General features: G+C 34.7%; 6 protein-coding genes across 10 annotated transcripts; 4 read left to right on the forward strand and 2 right to left on the reverse strand.

The window, feature by feature from the left end:
* Window positions 1–14: 14 nt before the first annotated feature.
* On the reverse strand, window positions 15–2,340 carry Tasp1 (Taspase 1). Of its 3 annotated transcripts, none has more exons than XR_013002027.1 (9): window positions 2,075–2,340; window positions 1,864–1,931; window positions 1,518–1,789; window positions 1,372–1,451; window positions 1,154–1,221; window positions 950–1,079; window positions 681–867; window positions 425–576; window positions 15–345 (listed from the first exon to the last, which is right to left on the reverse strand). XR_013002027.1 is itself a non-coding variant. In XM_076379216.1 (9 exons), exons 1-9 carry the CDS (start codon window positions 2,112–2,114, stop codon window positions 253–255), a joined length of 1,080 nt encoding a protein of 359 aa, XP_076235331.1. In that variant the 5' UTR covers window positions 2,115–2,340; the 3' UTR covers window positions 22–252. The 3 variants fall into 3 exon arrangements, 2 of the variants coding, with proteins under 2 accessions (XP_076235331.1, XP_076235332.1); XM_076379216.1 differs by having other exon boundaries at window positions 22–345; window positions 691–867; XM_076379217.1 differs by having other exon boundaries at window positions 25–345; window positions 691–871; window positions 963–1,079.
* Window positions 2,341–2,574: 234 nt separating this feature from the next.
* Window positions 2,575–5,875, forward strand: LOC143179827 (uncharacterized). The gene is made up of 3 exons (XM_076379210.1): window positions 2,575–2,894; window positions 3,005–3,095; window positions 3,205–5,875. The coding sequence occupies exon 3, from the start codon at window positions 3,315–3,317 to the stop codon at window positions 5,061–5,063; it is 1,749 nt and encodes a 582-aa protein (XP_076235325.1). The 5' UTR covers window positions 2,575–2,894; window positions 3,005–3,095; window positions 3,205–3,314; the 3' UTR covers window positions 5,064–5,875.
* A 12-nt stretch (window positions 5,876–5,887) lies between these two features.
* Tbcb (tubulin-binding cofactor B) lies at window positions 5,888–7,324 on the forward strand. The gene is made up of 6 exons (XM_076379219.1): window positions 5,888–6,097; window positions 6,176–6,319; window positions 6,394–6,478; window positions 6,540–6,731; window positions 6,819–6,891; window positions 6,964–7,324. Exons 1-6 carry the CDS (start codon window positions 5,978–5,980, stop codon window positions 7,079–7,081), a joined length of 732 nt encoding a protein of 243 aa, XP_076235334.1. The 5' UTR covers window positions 5,888–5,977; the 3' UTR covers window positions 7,082–7,324.
* Tango4 (transport and golgi organization 4) lies at window positions 7,096–9,889 on the reverse strand. Its single transcript, XM_076379214.1, has 10 exons — window positions 9,253–9,889; window positions 9,065–9,171; window positions 8,869–8,993; window positions 8,519–8,796; window positions 8,280–8,429; window positions 8,000–8,194; window positions 7,800–7,918; window positions 7,548–7,727; window positions 7,321–7,474; window positions 7,096–7,235 (listed from the first exon to the last, which is right to left on the reverse strand). Exons 1-10 carry the CDS (start codon window positions 9,253–9,255, stop codon window positions 7,176–7,178), a joined length of 1,371 nt encoding a protein of 456 aa, XP_076235329.1. The 5' UTR covers window positions 9,256–9,889; the 3' UTR covers window positions 7,096–7,175.
* A 110-nt stretch (window positions 9,890–9,999) lies between these two features.
* Window positions 10,000–18,657, forward strand: LOC143179828 (ADP-ribosylarginine hydrolase CG2909). Of its 3 annotated transcripts, none has more exons than XM_076379212.1 (10): window positions 10,000–10,150; window positions 14,075–14,347; window positions 14,778–15,041; window positions 15,616–15,785; window positions 16,052–16,123; window positions 16,650–16,936; window positions 17,184–17,345; window positions 17,416–17,526; window positions 18,055–18,239; window positions 18,520–18,657. In XM_076379212.1, the coding sequence occupies exons 1-9, from the start codon at window positions 10,145–10,147 to the stop codon at window positions 18,237–18,239; spliced, it is 1,530 nt and encodes a 509-aa protein (XP_076235327.1). In that variant the 5' UTR covers window positions 10,000–10,144; the 3' UTR covers window positions 18,520–18,657. The 3 variants fall into 3 exon arrangements, with proteins under 3 accessions (XP_076235327.1, XP_076235326.1, XP_076235328.1); XM_076379211.1 differs by lacking the exon at window positions 10,000–10,150 and adding an exon at window positions 11,334–11,651; XM_076379213.1 differs by lacking the exon at window positions 10,000–10,150 and adding an exon at window positions 11,698–11,809.
* Window positions 18,658–19,863: 1,206 nt separating this feature from the next.
* Window positions 19,864–21,771, forward strand: LOC143179831 (uncharacterized). The gene is made up of 2 exons (XM_076379218.1): window positions 19,864–20,130; window positions 20,563–21,771. Exons 1-2 carry the CDS (start codon window positions 19,957–19,959, stop codon window positions 21,154–21,156), a joined length of 768 nt encoding a protein of 255 aa, XP_076235333.1. The 5' UTR covers window positions 19,864–19,956; the 3' UTR covers window positions 21,157–21,771.
* Window positions 21,772–21,825: the final 54 nt, after the last annotated feature.

Consider the following 21,825-nt stretch of genomic DNA (forward strand, 5'->3'; position numbering starts at 1 on the left):
AAAAAGAATTTGAATGTATTAAATTTATTTGTTTGCACCATTTTAACAATTGTGTTAAATGTAGCAAAATATATATGTACATACTGTGTCGTACAAAATGACCTTTATAATGTAAAATTATTTTATTAGGCAGTTTTCAGTTTTTACGCTGCATGATGATGATAAGCAAACTATACTATTTTTGAATGAAACTTATGGGTATCGTTCTTATATTTCGTAACCGTATTATCTATGAAACTGATACTATTTTTTTTAAGTATCGATATTTCCAGCAATTTTAAAACATGTTCCTTCAACGACTGCTTTTTTACCAACTTCATGTGATGACAAAACCGACATGCGACTCTGAAAAATATTGTTATATTATTTACACTATTCTTGTTTCTAAAAAAGGAATATATAAATTTTATATTATAAAACATACCATTGGTGTTCGTTCACTAGAATTCATGTAACCTACTATCATTGAGTTAGTTGAATGACTCCAAAGAAAATCTCCTACTCCCTCCTGTGCAGCATATCGAATAGCAATAACACCTCCAAGTTTTTGTTCAACTCCATACAGAAACCTGGAATCTAGAGATGAAGGAATAATTAGTGATAAAAAAATTACTATGAATCGTTAAGATTATATTTTATGATAAACGTTTGATAATGAAAGGTAGTAATGAAGTAGTTACGGGTGTTCACCGATAAAGTCAACTTTCATAGCGCGATGTAAATTAGTGATGGGGCAAGAACTGTCTGCAACAGCTTCTGCAACAATACGCGCTAATGAAGTGCGAATCAGATGTTCTCCACAACCAGATGTACTTGTTCCAATTGAATATTTGTCTTTATATGCCCAGGTACCACATCCCCACACGCCTGCCTTAAAATTTATTCAATATTTTCGTTTTTATTTAAGAATAAATAAATAGAATACTTAAATAATGCGTAGAAAATTTACAAAAATATTGTACTTGTCCCACTCTTCCTGGACATTTTAAAATTATACCACCACTGGAACAAGCTGCAGCAATATTTCCTTGTCTATCAACACATATTGCACCAACTGTATCCATCCTCTTTTTAGCACACTAAAATATAATAAATTATTAGCGAATTATATTCTTAGAATAACATATAGAGATAGAAACATGAAATTATTTACCTTGTGTACTTCTGCAGCAGAATCTTCCACTTGTCTTTTGTAGTGTTTATATATCTTTTGAGCTTTCACTAAAAATTGTAATAAACTGTTGATTCATCATATAAACAGTAGATAGATACCACAAATAGATAAGGATATACATTATGAGATATAAATAAATATTTGAATAGAATGAAACACAAAATTATTAAAATAAAATAAAATTTCATTTTTCTTACTTGAGATTAATTGTTCTGGGGGTAATGTTTGTATCCCCATTTCTTGTGCCCATATATGTGCACCATTTCCAACTAGAAAACTAATATATTATCAAAATATAAACATTTATGTTACTATTTTAAATGAAATCGGTATTAAATTTTACCTTGGTGGAATTCTACCATATGCAATTTTAGTTGATTGCTGTTCGCAAAGACGTTTTGCCAATAAAACTGGATTTTTTATTCCACTAACTGCACCAACTGCTCCAAATTGTAATGTAGTACCATCCATAATACTGGCGTCGCATTCAACTGTCCCTTCCAAAGTAAGATTAGAACCAAAGCCAGCATTTGTCAAAGGTGAATTTTCTAAAACAATTACTGCTTCCACTACTGCATCTAATGTATTCCCAGCATTTTTTAAATTCTGTATAGCCTGTAAGAATATCTTTGTTAATTGAAAAAAAGAATTATTATTTCATCTTATGCATAAATACTATAATAACTTACTGCTTTGCATGCTTGGCGACATAACTTTTGATACTTTTCCCTAAGGGTTGTCGAATGTTGTCCTGCTCCTGTAAAAATGTGTATAATCATATATATTAATAAAAGTTTAATGACCATAATAATTCTTTTTGATCAAAATACTGTTATGAATTAACTTGATAAATGAAATACCTCGTTCCTATAAAGTAATATAAATGAAAGTATAACTTACCCACATGCACAGCAATAAATCCATGATTAACATTATTCATTAGTTTGTGTTAATTTTTCTTTTATATTGAATTACTTCAAATTATGTTTATTGTTTTTAAAAAAAACCTCTGCTACTCTTCCGTAAATTTAATAAAAATAATTGAAGTTTTTATTGATTAAAAATGTTATGTTACAATTACATTAAATTCTATTCGTTAATATTAATCAACTTGGTACCCCAATAATATAAAGTAATTGGTGCATCTCATCATCAACTTCTTTAGATTTAATCCGTATCGAACATTGATAACTGTTTGTAATAAAGTAATAATCAATGTAAAAACAAGATATCAAACACCTTTTTGTATAGAGCACGAAGTTGTATTGAAAACGCATGCGTCCAATTCGTTACTCATCACATGTAAGTATACGATGTTAAATTTATTGTATGTGATGTTCCGTGACTTAATCGCACCAAAATAGACAAGAGCATTCATTCGTATTTACATATCATTTTTGTTTATCAATAATCTGGCCAGTTATTAAATTAAAACTGAAAATTGTAAAGCAGTTCTGGCGCGCGTAGTTCGTGGAATTGACACTGAAGGGCGTCAAATTTTTCTATAAAACACGCGGGAGTTGTCAGTCCATACTTTGTAGTAATATCTATGGAATTAGACACACGGCTTATTATTTGTTATGTTTAAATTTTTGCGTGAAGTACATGACATTACTACACAGTTTTATCATTTTCTTTCGGGATGACGTTAAACTCTTCAATACCGGGATCGTCAGTATAAAGTAATAACTTCTATAAAGTCAAATACAACATTTTGCAGGTATATCTTCTGATTTTAGCTTATACGTAGCCATAGTTCTCAAAATCAACTGATTGTTTACATTTAAATGTTCTATATTTATTATTAAGTATTATCGAATTATTGTATAGGTTACTTTAGGTCACTCAAATTAGTAGTTTCAATACAGTGGTCAAAAAGAGATTGCTACAGTGATATACTTAAATATTCACATCATATAATGTAAGTATCTATATTTAGAATAATACTTTTTCAAGAATATATAGTATTCACTTGTACATTGTTCTTTTATGTTTTAATATTTTTGTACAATTGGTCGAATAATTTGCAGGATTACATGGAAAATAAAGGCACATATTTAATTTATAATATATTGGATGGCCATATTAGTAGAAAACATTTGGGCTTTGTGCTATAAGCAGTTGTTTTCTTATAATAACCATGGTGATATTCGACTTTTTAAAGAAAATATTTGGATGGGTAGATGAAGCACCCAGAAAACGAAGGGCCGTTTCATTCAGTTTGGAGAAGGAATTTGTAAATCTGAAGAAGCACCGTTATGATTATGAAACTATTAACCTGGAGAATGATGAAACTATTAACCTGGAGAATGAACCCATTGAAATCAAAGACAATAACGACAGTGATGATGACCAAATTCTAACTAAGCGTAAACATTCACCAATCAAATCGTCTAGTAGGATGAACGGTTCATGCAGCAGCAGAGATAAATCATTTACGTCACCTTGCTGTGCATCATCTTACTCAACACCTGCACCTCAGTGGTGTTATGAACAATCCAACATGGGTTATTTTAATAACAAAAGTGAGAGATCACAACATCGGGGAAGTAACCAACAATGTCCTACCTTAACCAAAACTCATCGCTTGAAAGAGAAAAGTCAGTACGAGGAGTTACTACAAAACTTTCTTCCACGTAGGATAAATGTTATATGCGATAAACATGAAAAGAAAAAGTTTTCACAAAAGCCAGTTGAAGTAATAGATCTAGAGAAATCTGATTCTTCTACTCCATCTAGACCTAGACAAAGTTTTAGAAAACGTGATACATCCTTAGAAACTCGTTGGAGTACTCCAAACAGAGAAAGAAAAGATGAAGGAAGGAAAAGTAAAGAAATAGTTATTACTCTGGATATTGACAAAAAGGATGAACCAGTACATTCCATTCGTAATAGAATACAGTCTCCTAAGAAAAATGTCAGTTTAGAAAGATCAATTTCAGATAAAGACATTGAATGTATAACTACAAATACTTTACGAGATCAGTTAGCAGCAAAGGCAGTAATAAGGGAGGATTTTGTTCCTCAAGTAGCAAAAAGATATAATCAGCGTATAGAACAACGTCATAAAGAAGTAGAAGAACTCAAAAAGATGACATGTGTGCTATCTAAACATAATCGTTTAGCAAGAGAAGCTGCTTTAGAAGAACATTTAGCTCGGTCTATGAGAATATGCGAGGCTGTTTTAGATGAAACGGAAGAGCCAGGAGAAGCAGCATTGCCCACTTTAACAGATGAAATGTTACAAGAAGTAAAGAAAGCTCTTATCCCTCGGCCACCAGATGAAGTTCTTGTTGAAGGTTTTGGTTTAAGAATCACAAGAAAGGATATTCATACATTAGCAGATTTGAATTGGTTGAATGATGAAGTAATAAATTTTTACATGAATCTACTAATAGCTAGAAGTACAAATGATAAATTTCTGAAAGTACATGCTATGAATACATTCTTTTACCCAAAATTAGTCTCAAGTGGGCATGCATCTCTAAAAAGGTGGACAAGGAAAATTGATATTTTTGCGCAAGATCTTGTAGTTGTTCCTATACATTTAGGTATTCATTGGTGTATGTCGATAATTGACTTCAGGGATAAATCTATCCGTTATTACGATAGTATGGGTGGCAACAATCCAAAATGTTTATCAGCATTACGACAATATTTGGAAGATGAAAGCTTGGACAAAAAGAAAAAACCATATGATACTAGTAATTGGAAGTTAGAATGTGCCAAAAATATTCCGCAACAAATGAATGGAAGTGACTGTGGTGTTTTTTCTTGTATGTTTGCTGAATATATTTGCGCAAACAAAAAGATTACATTCACTCAACAGGATATGCCATATTTTCGAAATAAAATGGTTTATGAAATACTAAAGTCCAAGCTCTTGTGAAATCATATTTATTTGAATAGTCAATGACTGTGACCAAGCTTGTGACATAGCTTGTAGCTACTTCCATGAATTGCAAAATAATTTAGTATAAAAAAACTTACTGTCGTGTAGAATGTTGTGAACACTGAAATACAGCATTCACACCAAAAGGATATAATATTCATCTTATCATTTTGTTTAATAATAAACGGAGTCGCACAGTATGATCATTTTTGTGCTATTGAAAAATATATTTTGTTTAGCAAGAAATGTTAATGTTTTGCAAAATAAAAAGGAACAGTACCATGTGCAAACAAGTTGAAAACAACATTGTAAAAAATAACTTTTTACTATTATTACATTAATAAACAAATTAATAGATAAGGAATAACATTTAACTGCTACTTATTCTTTATCGAAACTAAATGAGTACGATGTATTATAACATATTATTTCGAATAAATGTAAATTTTTTAAATTGTTTAAAATGCAAATATGTATTTATGTTTTATCAAAAGTATTAACATCATGAAAAATAGCTGTTTCACTTGGGTTACAATCTCAAATGTATGTCGTTTATTTAGATATGTACTTCAAAATTGAATTATTATATAAAATCAATGTGAAAATATGAATAAATATTTTACTTCGAATTATTGTTCTGCAAGTGAGGTATATATATGTGTACGTGCCTATACACATCTCACTTTGCTATCCATATTTGCAACAGAAATTTTGTTACATATAATGTGAATTACACAAAATAATACTGTGTTTACAGGCAGAATTTGTAATTATCAATATTTAATAAACAAATTATTTTGTAAACGTTGTAGTTAAATATTATAACCTAAGTAACCTGTTATACATAGCATATCGTACTCGAAAGTCGATCCCGGAGGATCTACCAATAACTTTTTCTTAAATCAAGAAAAATGACTACTTACAACGTAGTAACAACAGATTTTGTAAATTTATCTATTACTACTTCTAGTCAGCAATCATATTGCGTAGAAAGAAGATTTCAAAAAGGAATAACGATTGATGAATTTAAGGTAAGAATTATCTTGATGACAGTTATATTATTATTTTAGTTAGATATTAAAATGTGATATTATTCTATCCTATTTAAGGGGAAATTGGAACTTGTTACTGGTGGCAATTCAGCAACAATGACAGTTGAAGTATATGATAAAAATGATAAATTAATTTGCAAATTGGATGATGGACAACGCCTTTTGGGATCATACCCCATTGATGATGGAATGCGAATACATGTAAAATAAATACACAGAAAGTAACAAATTTAGTTTTCATTGATAATTATTTATCTATACATTCATCATTATAGGTGATAGACAACTTTTCTGGTACTGAAGAAAACCTTAATGTTGAAAAATTTGAAATATCTGAAGAAGAATATGCCAAGAGAACAGGTAGTCTTTTCATACGCATATGTAATTGTATTACAATATGTGCAATTTTCTATGCTTTCAGATACTGTAAAAGCATTTTTAGAGAAAAATAAATTGGGAAAGTACAATGAAGAAGAAATGAGGAAAAAAGCAGAAGAAAAGAGACAAGAGGAACAGGCAGAAGAAGCAGCAGCACAATTGTGTAAAGTTGGTGACCGTTGTGAAGTTTGTGTACCAAATCAACCAAGACGGAGGGCTACTATCATGTACGTTGGTAAGTATGATATAAATTTGTGTGAACTGATTTTTATACATTATGTTTATAGTTTAGTGTACAATAATAGTATTTCTTGTTTCATAGGCAAAACGCACTTTAAGGAAGGTTGGTGGGTAGGAGTAAAATATGATGAACCACTTGGCAAAAATGATGGAATGTAAGATCACTATTAATTATATACTATTTTATATTTTTATGTATATTGTTTTTAATTTTGTGTATTTCTTAGGGTTAATGGAAAAAGGTACTTTGAATGTTTACCGAAATATGGTGGATTTGTAAAACCAGTACATGTCAAAGTAGGAGATTTTCCTGAAGAAGATTATGATATGGATGAAGAACTTTAAAATAAATAAAACCGTTTCATTAATATCTTTTTTATTACAAATTAGAACTTATAAGAAATCTTAAGTTAATAATATTTATTACATATAAGAATGTCTAATATTTTCTTCGTTTTATTATATCTGGTCTCCAATTTATAGGATGCGTTTCCTCCGTCTAAAAAAAGACAAATTCAACGATAATAAAATTCCATAATAATAATTAATGTATAATGAATTTTTAATACATGACATGATCTTACAGCAGTATCGTCTTCTTTGTAAACTTTGATTGTTTTATCCGCTTCTGTCGTAATCATTCGAGTGCCAGACATATCAAATGTGATGCTGAACACTCCAGCTTCACTGTCCATCGAACCAGGTTGCACTGGCGCTTGTAAACGTTGAAAGTTGTATCTTAAAATTTACGAGTTTATTATAAACAATGCTAGATTTAAACAAAGTAATAATTATACAAAGTGCAATTTACCCTGTCCTCCAATCCCAAAGGTGCATAGTACCATTATCTGCTCCAGAAACTAAGACGCCATCGGGATTAACAGCTAAACAGTTAACTATGGCATTGTGGCCAGATAAGTTTTGAATAAATTTCCCTTCTGGACACTTCCACTGTTTGATATTATCTGGAGATGCAGAGGCGAACATGTACCTAATATGAATTAAAGTAATGAAAATTACATACGTGAAATGTAAGTAGTAGAATATAAAAAAAAATACAAACAATGATGGATGGAAAGTCACAGCTCTCACACTTTTTTTATGATTTGTTAAAGTGGCTCTAGATTTTCCTGCAGCTAAATCCCACAACCGTATAGTGCAATCTTGGCTTCCAGTCACAATCTAATATCAAAAATATATAATTAAACATTAAATATTCATATTCGAGAATAGTAGAATTCGAGAAAACTGAGTAAAGAATACCTGTGGTTCAGCTGTTTGACAAATTACACTAGCAACTGTATTAGTATGGCCAACAAGTGTGTGAACATTTGCTTTGGTACGCATATCCCATACTCTTGCAGTAGAATCTCTACCTGCAGTTACCAGTACATCTATGCTAGGATGCAATGCCATGGAATACACAGCTGACAAGTGACCATGATAATGTCTTATGACCTATTGATAAAGTAATTAGAGTTTTAAAAAACAAATTCTATGCTGAAGATAATAAAACTAGTTGATCTGGAATCTGTTCATTAACCTTATTATATTCAAGGTCCCAACACTTCACTTGCCGATCTTCTCCACAGGAAAATAAGTATGGATGACGTTGTGAAAATGCAAGTCCACGAACAGTACTAATATGACCAGTCAAAGAAACTTTCAATCTACCACTTGCAAGGTCCCATATCTAAAATTTATACAAAAATAATGTGAGAAACGTAAAATTACATTACATGTAACTTAATATGAGAATTTTAAATAAAACAGTAATCTTACTTTAATTACTCTATCTGCAGAACCTGTAGCAAACCATTCATTTCCTGGTTCAACTGCACAACATCTTACCCAACCTAGGTGACCACTAATGACTCTGTATAATTTCCATGGTGCATGCCATTTTGGTTTTGCCATAGATGATGTCTTCTTTTGTGGTATAAGTACAGTATTATTAACTGCATTTCCTCCTGAATTTGATTGTGTGGATATTATTGAGTTATTTGGTGTAGGATTATAAGGTACAACTGCAGCACTGTTGGTTCCTCCAAAAGATTCATCTACAAGATACATTATGTTAATTGTTAAAATGATAACACAATTATTTATAAATATATAGAATAAATAAATACCGCCTGGTGGAGGAGGATCAGCACTTTCATTTTCATTTTGAGCTTTTATTATATTATTATTTTTTACACGTTCCATTACAGGCCCATAGCAATCTTTTGCTTTCACGTACTTCTTCATCTTCTGTCTAAAAAATATATTTAACATCATACCATTTGGTTAACTTTCACTTATATTTATTATTTAAAATGTACTTACAAATTAGGATCTACAGGTGGTAAAGTACCTTGATTTAATAAAAACATATCGTGTGTTCTTTTTAAAGATCGAAATACAAGAGTATGTACAGAATGCCTTTGTACATCCTATAAAATTATTTACAAATATTTGGTAAGTCTTAATAAAAAAAAATGGCTTTAGTATTTCATAAAAATTATCATTCTTACCATTTTGGTAAACGTTAACGTTGATTTTGCTTAAATGTATGTTTCGAAATGATTGCTGTAGAATTTCCTTACTGTTATCCTATCTAAAATAATTGTGTTTAATTGTACTAACATAACATACTGAAAAAATTGCTAAGCAACCGCATAATGTTTTGAACCACAACTCTTATTGACAAATTCAATGACGCATAGATTTGTTAGGTTATGTATATATATAATGCACTATATAATAGGAAGTTGTTCCGCCAGCAGCCGAATTTCTCTGATTATTAGTGGCTAGTCCTCTTAGTGATCGCTAGAGGCGTGTATGTAGAAATAGTAGTCGATTTGAATTCAAATTCAAATTCGAATTCAAATTCAAATTGAAAATTCAAATCATGCATTTTGCACAGAAACGTAAATTGATAATTACAAAGAATTTTATTTATTCTGTACTAATGGCTATGTATACATATTGTATATACGGTCAGCGAGATCATGCTAAAGCGGAAATAGATAAAGAGAAAAAATGTGAAAAAAGAAGAGTATGGTGTTCCCATAGATTTGGAGTGTTCCGCAGTGTTTCGTGTGTTTTCTTTTTATGTATAGTTTGTATTATGTATGCATGTACACCCAGCTCACTGCATTCTAGTCACACTGGTACAGACATTAGTTAGTTTAAACATCACCAGATAGTGCTGATTGCCGAATTCAGTGGTGGGGGTAAACTCTCCTACGTATATACATGTATACATATGTTCGTGCTGGCAGAATGCAGTGAGCTGCATGTACGTATTTACTTCTGGTTTGGACGTAATTTGCTGTAGTTGTCCAATCACTCTCTTATCAAGTCTCCTATAATATTTAGGAGATATACCTTCAATATTCAGTGCTGCGTGGATAAGGATCACTAATGCAGGTCTAGTATACCGCGGGAAATTTTTTCCGTTTATTATATTTTGGAGTAACGATATTTCAGCAGTCCTTTTTAATCTTTATATGAGTTTGTATAATTTAATAATTATATCACAGTCGGTAATTTCATTAACGTACTTCATTAAAGTACTTTTCGTTCAAACTACTATTAATGGCGTAAGTTACGCCAGTGTCCTGATCTGACACGATTACCTTGTTTTATTTTATAAATTTTTCCTTTGATACATTCACTTACACAAAAATAGCAGCTCCGTTATTTATTGCACTTTTGAAAAAAAAAAGTTTCTTTGTTAGAGATAACATCAATGACGTTGTATGTTTTCAAGCGTGACTGTGTATTTTTTTAACGCCTTTTATGACCTTGAAACTGAAGTTTCACAACTAAAAAGTATGCTCTGTAGGTAAAATGGACATTTCATGCAAAATTGATCACGTAATCGCACGAATTCGTAAATGCGATCTTAACCAAATATTTTCAGAATTTATAGGAGACATAAGAAAGGCGGATCTAGAAAATGTTGTTTCTTAATTAACACTTTCTTATAAGTCAGATGAAAAGTAATTCTAATCATATTTTTTTAGTTTATTCATAAAGAAAGAGATCCTTACTTACATACATAATTATTTAAGGACTTTTTTGTAAAGATGGATTTCTCGAAATGTCGAAATCTGGAAATCTTTCGGAACTTAAAAAATTTTCATACATATACAGTTGTATTAAATTCTATAAAAAGTCATTTTCCGATTATATTTAGCCCATCACTGTCTCGCATCAGACATTTTTTATCTGTGTTTAATTTCACTATAGACGATAAAGACTTATACAAAAATGTTGTTAGAGCTATAATTCAAAATCAAGTAAACAGTTTCCAAAATTTCGAGTTTCAAAAGATTCGAGAGATTCGAAACCTCACAAAGTTCCAGATTCTACTTTTAAAAATATAAAGAAAACAAATTTCGATCGACCTCTACTTTTTGTAAACACACATCGCTCCAGACGACCCTGAACACCTTAAACACACACCCACACACCCAGCAAACATATCCCAGAAGCGATGCAATTTCATTGGCCACTTGATCCCATCTCTATCAGCGACACGTCTTGTTGCCAATGACGTCACACTCGCAGTCATCCCGTTATCTCGCGCGGGTATTTTCAGCGCTATTCACTGTCACGTAACAACGTTTCTCCAGGAAATCTGCGCGAGCGCGGATCCTCTGTGCACGCATGTGTATTCCCTCGTCCAGCACACAAGTTTCCTTCAGAAGCTCGCCCGAGGCGGACGTGCGACGCCGCGATCCAAATTAGCCGCGAAAACTCGTCGAATCGGCGAATCCTCGCGCGTCGACGCGCGAGTGGTAGCTGGTACCGGAAGTCCGCGGTCGCGCGAATCCGACATCCACAGCGACTTCCGCTGCCGATCGCTCGACCAGCTGCCACGGGAGCAGGCGACATGTCGGTGTTCGCCTGTTGCATCCGTCGGGTGAGTTTTACCATTTACACCCTCGGGCGATTCATTGGATGCGACGTGTACATAGGACAGCACTTCGCTGGGCAAACGAGCTGTATCAGACGTTCACGACGCTGTGTCGCCAGGAAATTGATGGGCAAACGAGGATCGATAGGGCGCGAGTTGGAAAGGTGTTTATTTGACGCCTGGTCCTCTCTGTGCTTTTCATCTGGGATTGAAATTTTGTATGGATTGAAAGCGAGAGATCGATACAGAGATGGTGGTGCACTGGTCCGTGGTTCGGGAATGGACCTGTGGGTACAGGGCAGAATTAGTGATACTCAAGGGAGTGATTAGGCAAAGGGAGCAGTCATGGTCAGTCATCACCACTGATCATTTCAACTATAGGAACGATAGGTTTAGTATAGTAATTATATTTGGGAAATAATAATGTTACTTGCATATTATCTACTATGAGTTATTTCTTAGATATAATTACTGTATTGAACCTGTAATTTCTATGTTTGAAATTTGATCGGTGTAGATCGGTTGAGCGTGACTGCTCCTAAATTGTTCTTGAACCAGAAGTATGTAACTTAAATTGTAACATAAAAACAAAACGTACGAAGCAATGTAATGCTACAGGATATTATACTCTTCCTTTTTTTACCTTAAAAATAATGCGGATCCATTTAGCTGGAGCAACACTGCTCCTATCTGGAGGAGCTTATGCTACACGAATTTTTCTTATTTCCGGACGGTGACTAATACTAATGGAACGCGTGACGAGGAGAGCAAACGAAATGAAAAGTCAGATCTGTATTAGTAATTTCCAGGGATCATTTCCTGGAACACTGTGTGACCTAGGTACTTAAGGATACTCGATACGAGATAGCGAGATCCTTCGAAGCTTCTTCTACTGTGCTTCGCTGACAAAATCCACTGTAATCATAGCCTTAAAAAACAAACATACGAATGATATCGGCGTGAAGAGAATGCCACGAAAAATTCGCTACCACCGCAGAAAATTCGCGTTGGTCTGTGGCAACCTTGATCAAAGTTCCTTTAATTTGTCGTCTTCAATTAAGAGAAAAACTCAAATTTTTAACTTTTTAAAATAATTTATTAGGTAAATATTCAAGTTTTCTAATATTACATTATTGGAATTTTAAAAACTTCTAATATTCAAAGAGACACAGTGGCACTTTTCAGGTGAACTCATGCTTAAAAATATATACATAAAATTATAGTACCAGGTATAATCATTATCAGATACCCTTTAATTTCATCTTATATTTTCTTTCATCTCTAACTATTTTAAACATTAGTACAGTTTACTCCACTTGCTTGGAACACTCTGTATATGAAAGGACATATATGCTACTATACTTTCTTCTACAGTTGAAGTGATCCACCAAAATTCCGTGCTCCAATAAAAAAAGAAGTTCTAATAGCCTAAAATTATTTACACGATTTCAGTTATATCTGCACAAATCAATTTTCAAATGTTCCTTAAAATATAAAGCATCTACCTATAGTATTTCCTCGTAGGGCTAACAGCTGACGAATAAAGGAGCTTAGAAAAAAGTTGTTTGTTTACCGAGGAAAAAAGGTCTGTCGCGTCGATTTTTCCATGACCATAGGGCTAGCCTTAATTCTTGTTCACCCCTGTCGCTCAGGTGGCAGAATCGGTAAACAGAAAAATGAAGTTAAGTTCGCGTTGGGGGTTGCAGGGGGATGCTAGGAGCGTGTTCAGCGTAACTCGCTAGGGTGAACGATTACATTTTCCGCTACTTAACGGATTTCATGCTCAAGTATCAAAGAGATCACGTCCTTGCTCTAATCACCGCGAGTATTAATAGAACACAACTTTGATTTTCCGAGTTTTCTTGGAATTCGCTGTCGTGTTTTCCTTCGCGACAGATCGAACGAACTTCGATTTTAGACGATAAAAAGAAAAGGAAGTAACGACCTAATGATTTCCAGCTGAAAAGCTCGATCATTTGATTGTGATCCAGTAGGGTACAGAGGATTAATTTTACTTGAACCTTTCCTTTTTTGAATCGATGTTTATTGAGTTCTAGTCGACATTTTTTAGTTAGACGGAAAAATTATAAATGAGAGTTACCTACTGATAGTTTTTGAATAATAAGGTGTATATATTTTTATATGTTTTTAGTTTAAAATTCTTTTTTAATGGTAAGAGTCTTTGTTGGTTTGAGAAATATCTCAATCTAAATGTTCCAAATAATTTTGGAATAAAAGATGTCTTATTCTTGAAAGGTTTTCATTTTCTTATTCTTGAAGATTGAAAATATTTTCAAATTTTTTAATTTACCAGTTATCAGATAGGTACGGAAATCTTTGAATTCTCATTTCTTTAAATGCCCTGATTTTCAAATTCTAAATTTTAAAGAATTTTTAATTTCAAATATATGTTCAAAATGATTTTACAGAGTCAACGACGAATGGAGGAGGCTCGTCAGCAGCAATTGCTAAAGGAGGCGCCGGAGATATCGTGGGAGAACACTTTAGGTTCTCCAAATGGGGTGCCATTTGATGATGAGACGAAGGAACTCCTCAAGAAGTGCCTCGACGTTTCGGCACCGGCACCTACTACCTTGGCGCAAATCATCAAGCGAAGCGAAGCATTCCCTATTAAGTTTCCTATTAACACTGTCAGGTGCTCCGCCTTGAGGGACAGAGGTGTCAGTACAGAGATTCTTGAGGTTCGATATTTTTAAAATCATTGTACAGCATAACACTAACTGAGGGACAAATTTAATAAGCAATTTTTTGTAATAATAAGACGTTGCAGTGAAAATAAATAAACACTCAAAAATAGATCGAATGGTATAAAATTTCAAAAAAGCTGAAAACTATTACATATTGATATTTATTAATTTTACATTATTTTTAAATTAAATAAAAATGTATGTGTTTATCACCATTTATATCGCTGACTCTTGAACGTTTTGTATATTTTAAACTATCAAGTGAAAAATTATCAATAAAATTCGAACTTTATGATGTATATTAAGGATTAAATATTAAACAGTTCTATACTCTTCAGTTTTTTAACGGAATTTCAATATTTTGAAAATAATAGTTGTGAATGAATTCTCAAGACACTAATTGGATGTTTCATTTTAATTACAGATGAATGCAAATTCGGTGTACCCTCTCATACACGAGGCAATGTTACCATTGGTGGCTCGGTGGCTGAATCATAAACGAATGCATGGTAGTGCCATAGAAAGAGCAATGTATTTGGACATGGGCTTAATACAGTTTATTCATCGACTGCTGGAAAAACGAGCAGTATGTTTTTATGGGCCTATGGATCGATGGAAATTGATCGATGGCAAGGCAGGCGTCGATGGATGGGAGAATGTTGGCACTGATAATGAGAAGGAGCCTTTGGTCAGTACTTTATTTAACTCAGAATAGTAATTACTTTAAGAAAACATCAGAAATTGAATACAAAATTACTTATAAAGAACTAACGAATTTGGTTGATCAAAATGTATAATTTTAATATAATTCAAGGGATTTTATATAAATTTAAAGAAACTTCATTTTAATCGAATTTTAATTTTGATATGATTTATCCTGAAGTTATCTATAAATTTACCAGTTGATAGTTTTGAGTTACAACGACAGCTTTAATAATCTAATGTAACGAAAGAAAAATTTCCTGCACTTGAGATGTACTAACATATTTTTATTTTACTCGATATAAGCTCATCAGTATTTTCACCATTTCTTGGAATTATTGCCTATTTTCCTTTAGTTTCAATATTTCCCATACTTAATATATCAATTGACTTCAGAAACATACTTTCTTTACTGTATAAGCTCATTACTAGTATGTATTCCGTCGAGAGTCTATAGCGAGTAATGACTGCGATCACAAATGATACATTTTTTTTACTTACCTATAAGCAACTTCAAGTGGAATGAACAAAATAGTAAATGTAATTGTTATTGTCAACAGGTCCTAACAAAATGTTTGTCTTACGATGAGATTAAGCTGTCCGCGATGCTGGCGATGTCCTCCCACACCGAATTCATAAATGACGGTTCGCGAAAGAACAGAGGCGTCGTGACTACCGATCCTGACTCCATTGAGCCGAGAGGAGTCATTATAGGTGTCGTGGGAACAAGGTTTTCTATGTTTATTTCATGCTTATCATTAGATTGCGGATTTTTATGCTTTTATAGAAATTTTAAACGTGTAAAAAATTACAGAATTCACATAATATTAAAAAATATACAAAATATGAAAAATAAAGTGGAAGTTACAGTAATTGAAAAATAAGGCAAAATATGAAATTGCATAAAATTCCGCAGTGTACTTATCATTCGCGAAACCAAGTACATCTTCAGCAATTTTCTTATAGAAACTTAGTCTTTTCTATTGGTGTTCATAGGTTCGGGAGACCTCATTTCATGGAGTACCAGGATATCCTAATTACTCCTCTACAGAATACTGTAGAAAATGGGTGAGTTAAGAAATCATTAGTTAGTTGAGTATAGTAACGCTTTGAAAGTGAATCGGTAAGTTAAAGAATTGTATAACTCCAAAAACCACATTTTGAGGTATTTGATCCTAACTTGTAGTTCTGTGTATTTTACATATGTGGACCTCAGAGCTAGAGTGTATTAAGTCTATTCGTTTTCTGTGTGTCTTAATACACTTTGGCTTTTAGAGTCCAGATATACTATTGAGAATATTTGAAAATGGCTAGCTTTGGACTTGTACTGTTCTTCAACTTCCCGATTCAACTAATATTGTCTATTTTATCCCTTAACTATTGCCGTGACGTCTAATAGACTTCGCATAATGTATTTTTATTATTGTCCTCATCTAAGTATGAAAGTTGGTAATATACATATGTCGTCCATCATCTATACATAATAGTTAATATTATATTGAATTTATAAATATTTAATACCAATACGTATTAAAATTAAGTGTCCATAGTTGAGAGTTAAATCAATCTAGAATTGAATTCTTTACTGTAATAGATATGGACCACCCCCAAGTGGAGAGTTAGAGGGGAAACATGATATGCGCGTTCTATGGGCGAAATTCTATGGTGAGGAGTATCATCCGCTCTACGAGGAAACTGTAAAACGCGTCAGATCGAAGGACAATAACAGATACCTTTCACTGACTAACCAAACCATTTTCGACATCGAGAACTACATGAGGAGGACCCTCCTCACTGTTGAAATTATACTCCTCGAAGCCAACACGCGAGCTGAGAAACAGAACACAACTGCCTTTTTACACGTCGTTGGATTTGGTCTCGGTTCGTTAATGAAATTCTTCATAGCACCTATACTTATATCTATAATTTAAATTAAGTTATATAATTTAGTGCAACGGGAGCTAACTTAAATTTCAAAATACTAATATAAGTAAATTTAAATTTTCGTAATTCAATTTCAGTTTTATTTGCAATTTTATATTATTGTTATATTTTAATGTAAATTAATTTATTATCTAACTTGTCTTTTTTAGAATCTATGTTCTAATTCTTGCGCAAACATTTTCAGGAGTGTGGAAAATAATTCAAAACCAAGAAATATATTTCCTCAAGACGTTCGAAATTGCCATCAAGAAGATGAACAAGAAACTAAAATACGTGTCCGATATAATGTTCGCGTACTTCAATCAACAAAAATGTGGCGACGTGGGAAACGGCGATTACCTTGGAGGTTCGCTGATAATTTCCATACATTCCTTTAGCAAAAGTAATTATTACAAAATTATCGTTCATCTTTTTAGATATTAAAATCCACTTTGCTCTTCGGGAGCCTCACAGCAAGCTGTTCAGAGCCATAGACGCGAACAAGCTTCTCGTGGTGACGTACGCTTGGGATGGAAACGCACTGCCAGGTTGTCAAATGATCCCATTAACAATAGCACATAGAAGCTGTGACAATAAAATTCCAAGAATAATTATTGAAAAATTTTCAAATTTTTAAATTACAACGCTCACTACAAATACTATTTCATGAATATGAAAGTAATTATAAACGTGATACCTAAATATATTTAAATTGTTATAAAAATAACAATAGCACATAGAAGCTGTGACAATAAAATTCCAAGAATAATTATTGAAAAATTTTCAAATTTTTAAATTACAACGCTCACTACAAATACTATTTCATGAATATGAAAGTAATTATAAACGTGATACCTAAATATATTTAAATTGTTATAAAAATTAATGTTTCATTTGAAAATGGAAATTAGATTAATGAGAAATAACACAAACGACTACTCTTTACGTAACGGTTAAATCAAAAGCATTGATACTTGTAAGACGGTGCAATTTTAATGGTCACTACTGTAGAGATTTTTAAAGTACCCTAACGAGTTCTCAAGCCCAAAACTTAAGACGAACCGTTCCTACACCAGGAAACGAATTCTGGAATGGCTCCCTATCGTCGAGCGGGGATCCAGCGGCCGCCTGCAGTAGCCAGGTCGCAGAATTGCACACTGCCAGAATCAACCCCCGAACCTGCGGATCCAGCTTGCACGTTGCGTCAGCGGAGCACGGTATTCTGCACATATCAGACTACGCAAAACTACATCTTGCTTAGGTAAACTCTCACTTCATCCCTCTTTATCATGTTGGATGCGAGATTGATACATTTATCGAGTAGAAAACCTGGACCTTGGAAAGGAACAGTTTTCAATAGTTCATAGGGATTTCTTAAGAATACAAGACATGAATCAGTGCTGCCATTCAAGATGTTAGCACACGATCAGACAAAACTTCTACCAAAAATGTTGCTTGCTCCAAAACTCCCGCATCTAATATGTTATTAAACCCTCAAATAAATCCAGGAAACTAAAAGTGTCATTACTTTCACCCAATAGCAGGAAAAGCCATGCCCAATGGGCACCGGTCAGCGAAGACCATCTCGGTCTCCTCGCAGTCAGAGGAGTCGTAGCGCGGACGTGGATTGTTTAAAGAAGTACACAGAGAGACGAGTGGAGGAGAGGAGGCATACGGAGGTGCCAGACACTAGCAAGTTGGACCCTTCCAGGTGGATCCCACTGCCAAAGACAATTGCTCGGGTTCAGAAGTCGCCGAAGGAGGAGGAGAAGCGACGCTCGATACCAGAGAACGAGGAGAGTGTCGACGGCAGCAAAACTAGCCTGGGGACACCAAAGAAACTGTCTCCTACCAGGGAGGAAGAGGCGAAGGATGCCGAAGAGAGGGGCACCTTGTCGCCAACCACGCTTAGATCGACGACGGGCAGGAGTCAGAGCACGGACATCGGGCACGTTAAGCACGAAAAGCTCGTGGAGGAACGAAGGCATACGGAATGCAGCGACTCCCGAATGGTCGCGACGAGGTTGACAGAGCACATTTTCCTAGTCAAAAAGAAACCGATGCCGTGAACGTGAACGTGATCGATTGTGTGCCAGTTGTTGAGTAAATCGTGATAGAGAGAGCGTTAAACTGTAATCAGACACGCTAGGGGTGCACGTTAAGTCTATGTCCGTCGTGGCGATCATGTATGTACATAATGGAATTCGTTGTGTGGATAGAGAAGTATGTATGGCCGTGCTCGTTCGGTAAATTATTGAGAAAGCATTGATTAACTGACCGTTTCTGGCGTTAAGCAACATGTTACGTGTCTCGACACTGGGTTTTCTGATACCAAATACCTTTAGGTGGCTACCGCAAATTAACACCTCAAGGTTCCGCTACGACGTGTCCCCACTCGCCAGGATCACCAATAGCTGCGAAATCACGAAATACGCCGCGGCCAGGTGGATGACGTTCGTCAAGAACCCGTCGCCCTGCCCGATACCGCGTATGAATCAGGAAAGAAAGCCCTCCGCGGCGGAGGCGGCGCGCGCGATCGATGGTTCCCCGGTCAACGGTGCTAAAAAGGAATCGCCCAAGTGGGAACCAAGTAGGAAGTTCTCTGCGACGCCGACGAAGGATACTAAGGACACTGGGCAAAAGCAAGGTATATAATTCTTCATTCTCCTACATCATCTTCGTCATATTAACATGCAGTTACTCGAGGTTTAAACACAGGTTTAAGAATTTAAGAAAATTGAAGGAAGTATATAAAAAGATTCAAAGACTCAAAAGTTGTAAATTAAAAATTTTAAATGAGGAGTTTAAAAATGGCCCAATTTTTTAAGTAATTAAGGGTAATTATAAAACTTAATCAAATATGAAGAATATGAAAACTGAACTGGGTGATTGTAGATAACTCAGAGGGTAGTCAAGAGTCACCCTCTAAGAAGCTGTCCCCTGATTCCACTGAGCAGTCCAAAAGGTTGAAACAACGTATGCGAGATTTGTACGATTTTAAAACTGAAAACGAGTGGCCAAAGAGGGCGACGAATGTTCGACGACAGAATGCGTGGATCAGTAAGAGCAGCAGCGAAGAGGATAAAGGAAATCAATCTGTCCGTAGAAATAGTCAGGACTTGGAGTTCAACGATAGATTGAATGTGATTACAGTAAGTATTTATATTATATAGGTATAATAGAATACTTGCATCAAACAGTAACAACGACATACAAATGATTAGAAAATTTAAAAAATTTATTACTCATTATGAGTGGGTGGTAAACAACTTATAAATGTTCTAGCAATTAATAATTCTGAAACAAAGCCCTGAATACAATTTTGTGATTCTTGACTTTCATTCTATTTTGACATGTAAAATCTCTCTTAAAATTCCTGATACTTGTCGAACATCCTATATAAGTGTACATGTATAGTCTTAAGAACATAGATTACTTCGAAGCCAAGGGTCTTACACCTATTCAATTTTCAGAATAAAATTCTCAAAAAAAATTCTCCTCAAACATTTTTTTATCCACCTATTAATCAACCTGCCCCACCAACACTTTCAAACCTCAAAACTATTTCACCTTTAAACTTTCAGCTGAAAGACACCAAAGTGCAATCGGTTCACCAGGAACCCAAGCCGCCCGAGAAAAAGTCAGAGCAAAAGTCCAGCGAGATTTTCAATAGCGAATACGAGGAACGCTTACGAAAATTCAACGAGAGGCTCCGCTACAGCGAGGATCTCGGTCTAACTCGTCCAAAGGTGAAAGAACGACGAACTTACTCTGACGACCACGAGGAGAAGAGTCGTCGGGACTCGACTCGGTCCACGCGCTCAGACTCGCAACCAGCTCGCCCTCCGATCGAGCAGAAGAGACCTTCCGACGCCAGCAGCAGGTCCAGAGGAAGCTATGCAGAGGTGAGTCCCCTGAAGAGGGATCCTCGACCAAGCGACGCGAGTTACGCCAGCGTTAGCAGCCATCCTACGAAGAGAGCAAGCGTGGACTGCAAGAGCACCAGGCAAATGGTGGAACTTCCGCCGCGGAGGGCCTTCAGCCAAACGGAGGAGCGGCCTGTCACCCCTGTGCCCCCTGTCGAATGGAACGATGATCGCTACGCGGCTGCTCGTGTGAAGCTGATGACCGAACGCCAGAAAAGGGACAGTACGAGATACAAAGTGTACCTGACGTAATTGGACGTGGTTGTTCGAGTACTTACGGCGAACTTCCCATTTTCAGATTCAGTTTTTGTGGTGTTCCCCTTGGATATAGTGGCTCACTCGTGTATAATGACTCGTGGCAGACTGGATGCCCAATGGACACGTGAGAGTGGTGAACGCGTGTTTGATAAGTCTGTGTTCGATGGTCACCTCCTGTCTGGAATCTGTGTATCGTTTTGGTGTAATAAGATTGTTGTGGTAATGTTACATGTAGTCATTGAATCCTTATATAACTGAAATTCTTCTAAGAATTTCGGTATAGTTTGGTGTGGGACTTTATATTTATTCGTTGGGAGCGAGGTTTTTTTATGTCGGGGGTCTATGTGGGATTGCTGAATCGTACGTGATATGTAATATGATTATGGTGAAGTAGATCGACTTTGATGGAATTTGATAGTATTGTTGAGGATGTTGTAAATTGTGTGATCTAGTTTTCGAGTCGTGGAAGTTCTGTTGAGAAGGGATGTTCAGGGTATGTTGTCACGTATGGTTACAAGGCAAAGTAAATTATAAAATAATGGCGCACCTAATTCTGTATAATATTAGGTACTGTAATGAGATTTAACTAATAAAATATTCTTTGAGGAAGTGCTGTTCGTTACTCTTTAGTTAACTTTAATTTTTTGATGAAATGGTGTTATA

This window comes from Calliopsis andreniformis, chromosome 5 (genome assembly GCF_051401765.1).
Source record: "Calliopsis andreniformis isolate RMS-2024a chromosome 5, iyCalAndr_principal, whole genome shotgun sequence".
Classification (NCBI taxonomy): Eukaryota; Metazoa; Arthropoda; class Insecta; order Hymenoptera; family Andrenidae; genus Calliopsis; species Calliopsis andreniformis.

Bases quoted from the DNA above. Each gene is read 5' to 3' on its own strand.
- Tasp1 (XM_076379216.1), bottom strand. From the start codon at position 2,114: ATGAATAATGTTAATCATGGATTTATTGCTGTGCATGTGG. The intron at 1,222-1,371 runs GTAAGAAAAATG...TACAATTTTTAG, and splicing joins CCCAGAACAATTAATCTCAA to TGAAAGCTCAAAAGATATAT. The intron at 346-424 runs GTATGTTTTATA...AATATTTTTCAG, and splicing joins CTAGTGAACGAACACCAATG to AGTCGCATGTCGGTTTTGTC.
- LOC143179827 (XM_076379210.1), top strand. From the start codon at position 3,315: ATGGTGATATTCGACTTTTTAAAGAAAATATTTGGATGGGTAGATGAA.
- Tbcb (XM_076379219.1), top strand. From the start codon at position 5,978: ATGACTACTTACAACGTAGTAACAACAGATTTTGTAAATTTATCTATT. The intron at 6,098-6,175 runs GTAAGAATTATC...ATCCTATTTAAG, and splicing joins TAACGATTGATGAATTTAAG to GGGAAATTGGAACTTGTTAC. The intron at 6,479-6,539 runs GTAGTCTTTTCA...CTATGCTTTCAG, and splicing joins AGAATATGCCAAGAGAACAG to ATACTGTAAAAGCATTTTTA.
- Tango4 (XM_076379214.1), bottom strand. The intron at 8,994-9,064 runs GTAAGTACATTT...TATATTTTTTAG, and splicing joins CCACCTGTAGATCCTAATTT to ACAGAAGATGAAGAAGTACG. The intron at 7,475-7,547 runs GTAAATTGCACT...GTAAATTTTAAG, and splicing joins CTTTGGGATTGGAGGACAGG to ATACAACTTTCAACGTTTAC.
- LOC143179828 (XM_076379211.1), top strand. From the start codon at position 11,622: ATGTCGGTGTTCGCCTGTTGCATCCGTCGG. The intron at 11,652-14,074 runs GTGAGTTTTACC...ATGATTTTACAG, and splicing joins TCGCCTGTTGCATCCGTCGG to AGTCAACGACGAATGGAGGA. The intron at 14,348-14,777 runs GTTCGATATTTT...TTTTAATTACAG, and splicing joins TCAGTACAGAGATTCTTGAG to ATGAATGCAAATTCGGTGTA.
- LOC143179831 (XM_076379218.1), top strand. From the start codon at position 19,957: ATGCGAGATTTGTACGATTTTAAAACTGAAAACGAGTGGCCAAAGAGG. The intron at 20,131-20,562 runs GTAAGTATTTAT...TTAAACTTTCAG, and splicing joins ATAGATTGAATGTGATTACA to CTGAAAGACACCAAAGTGCA.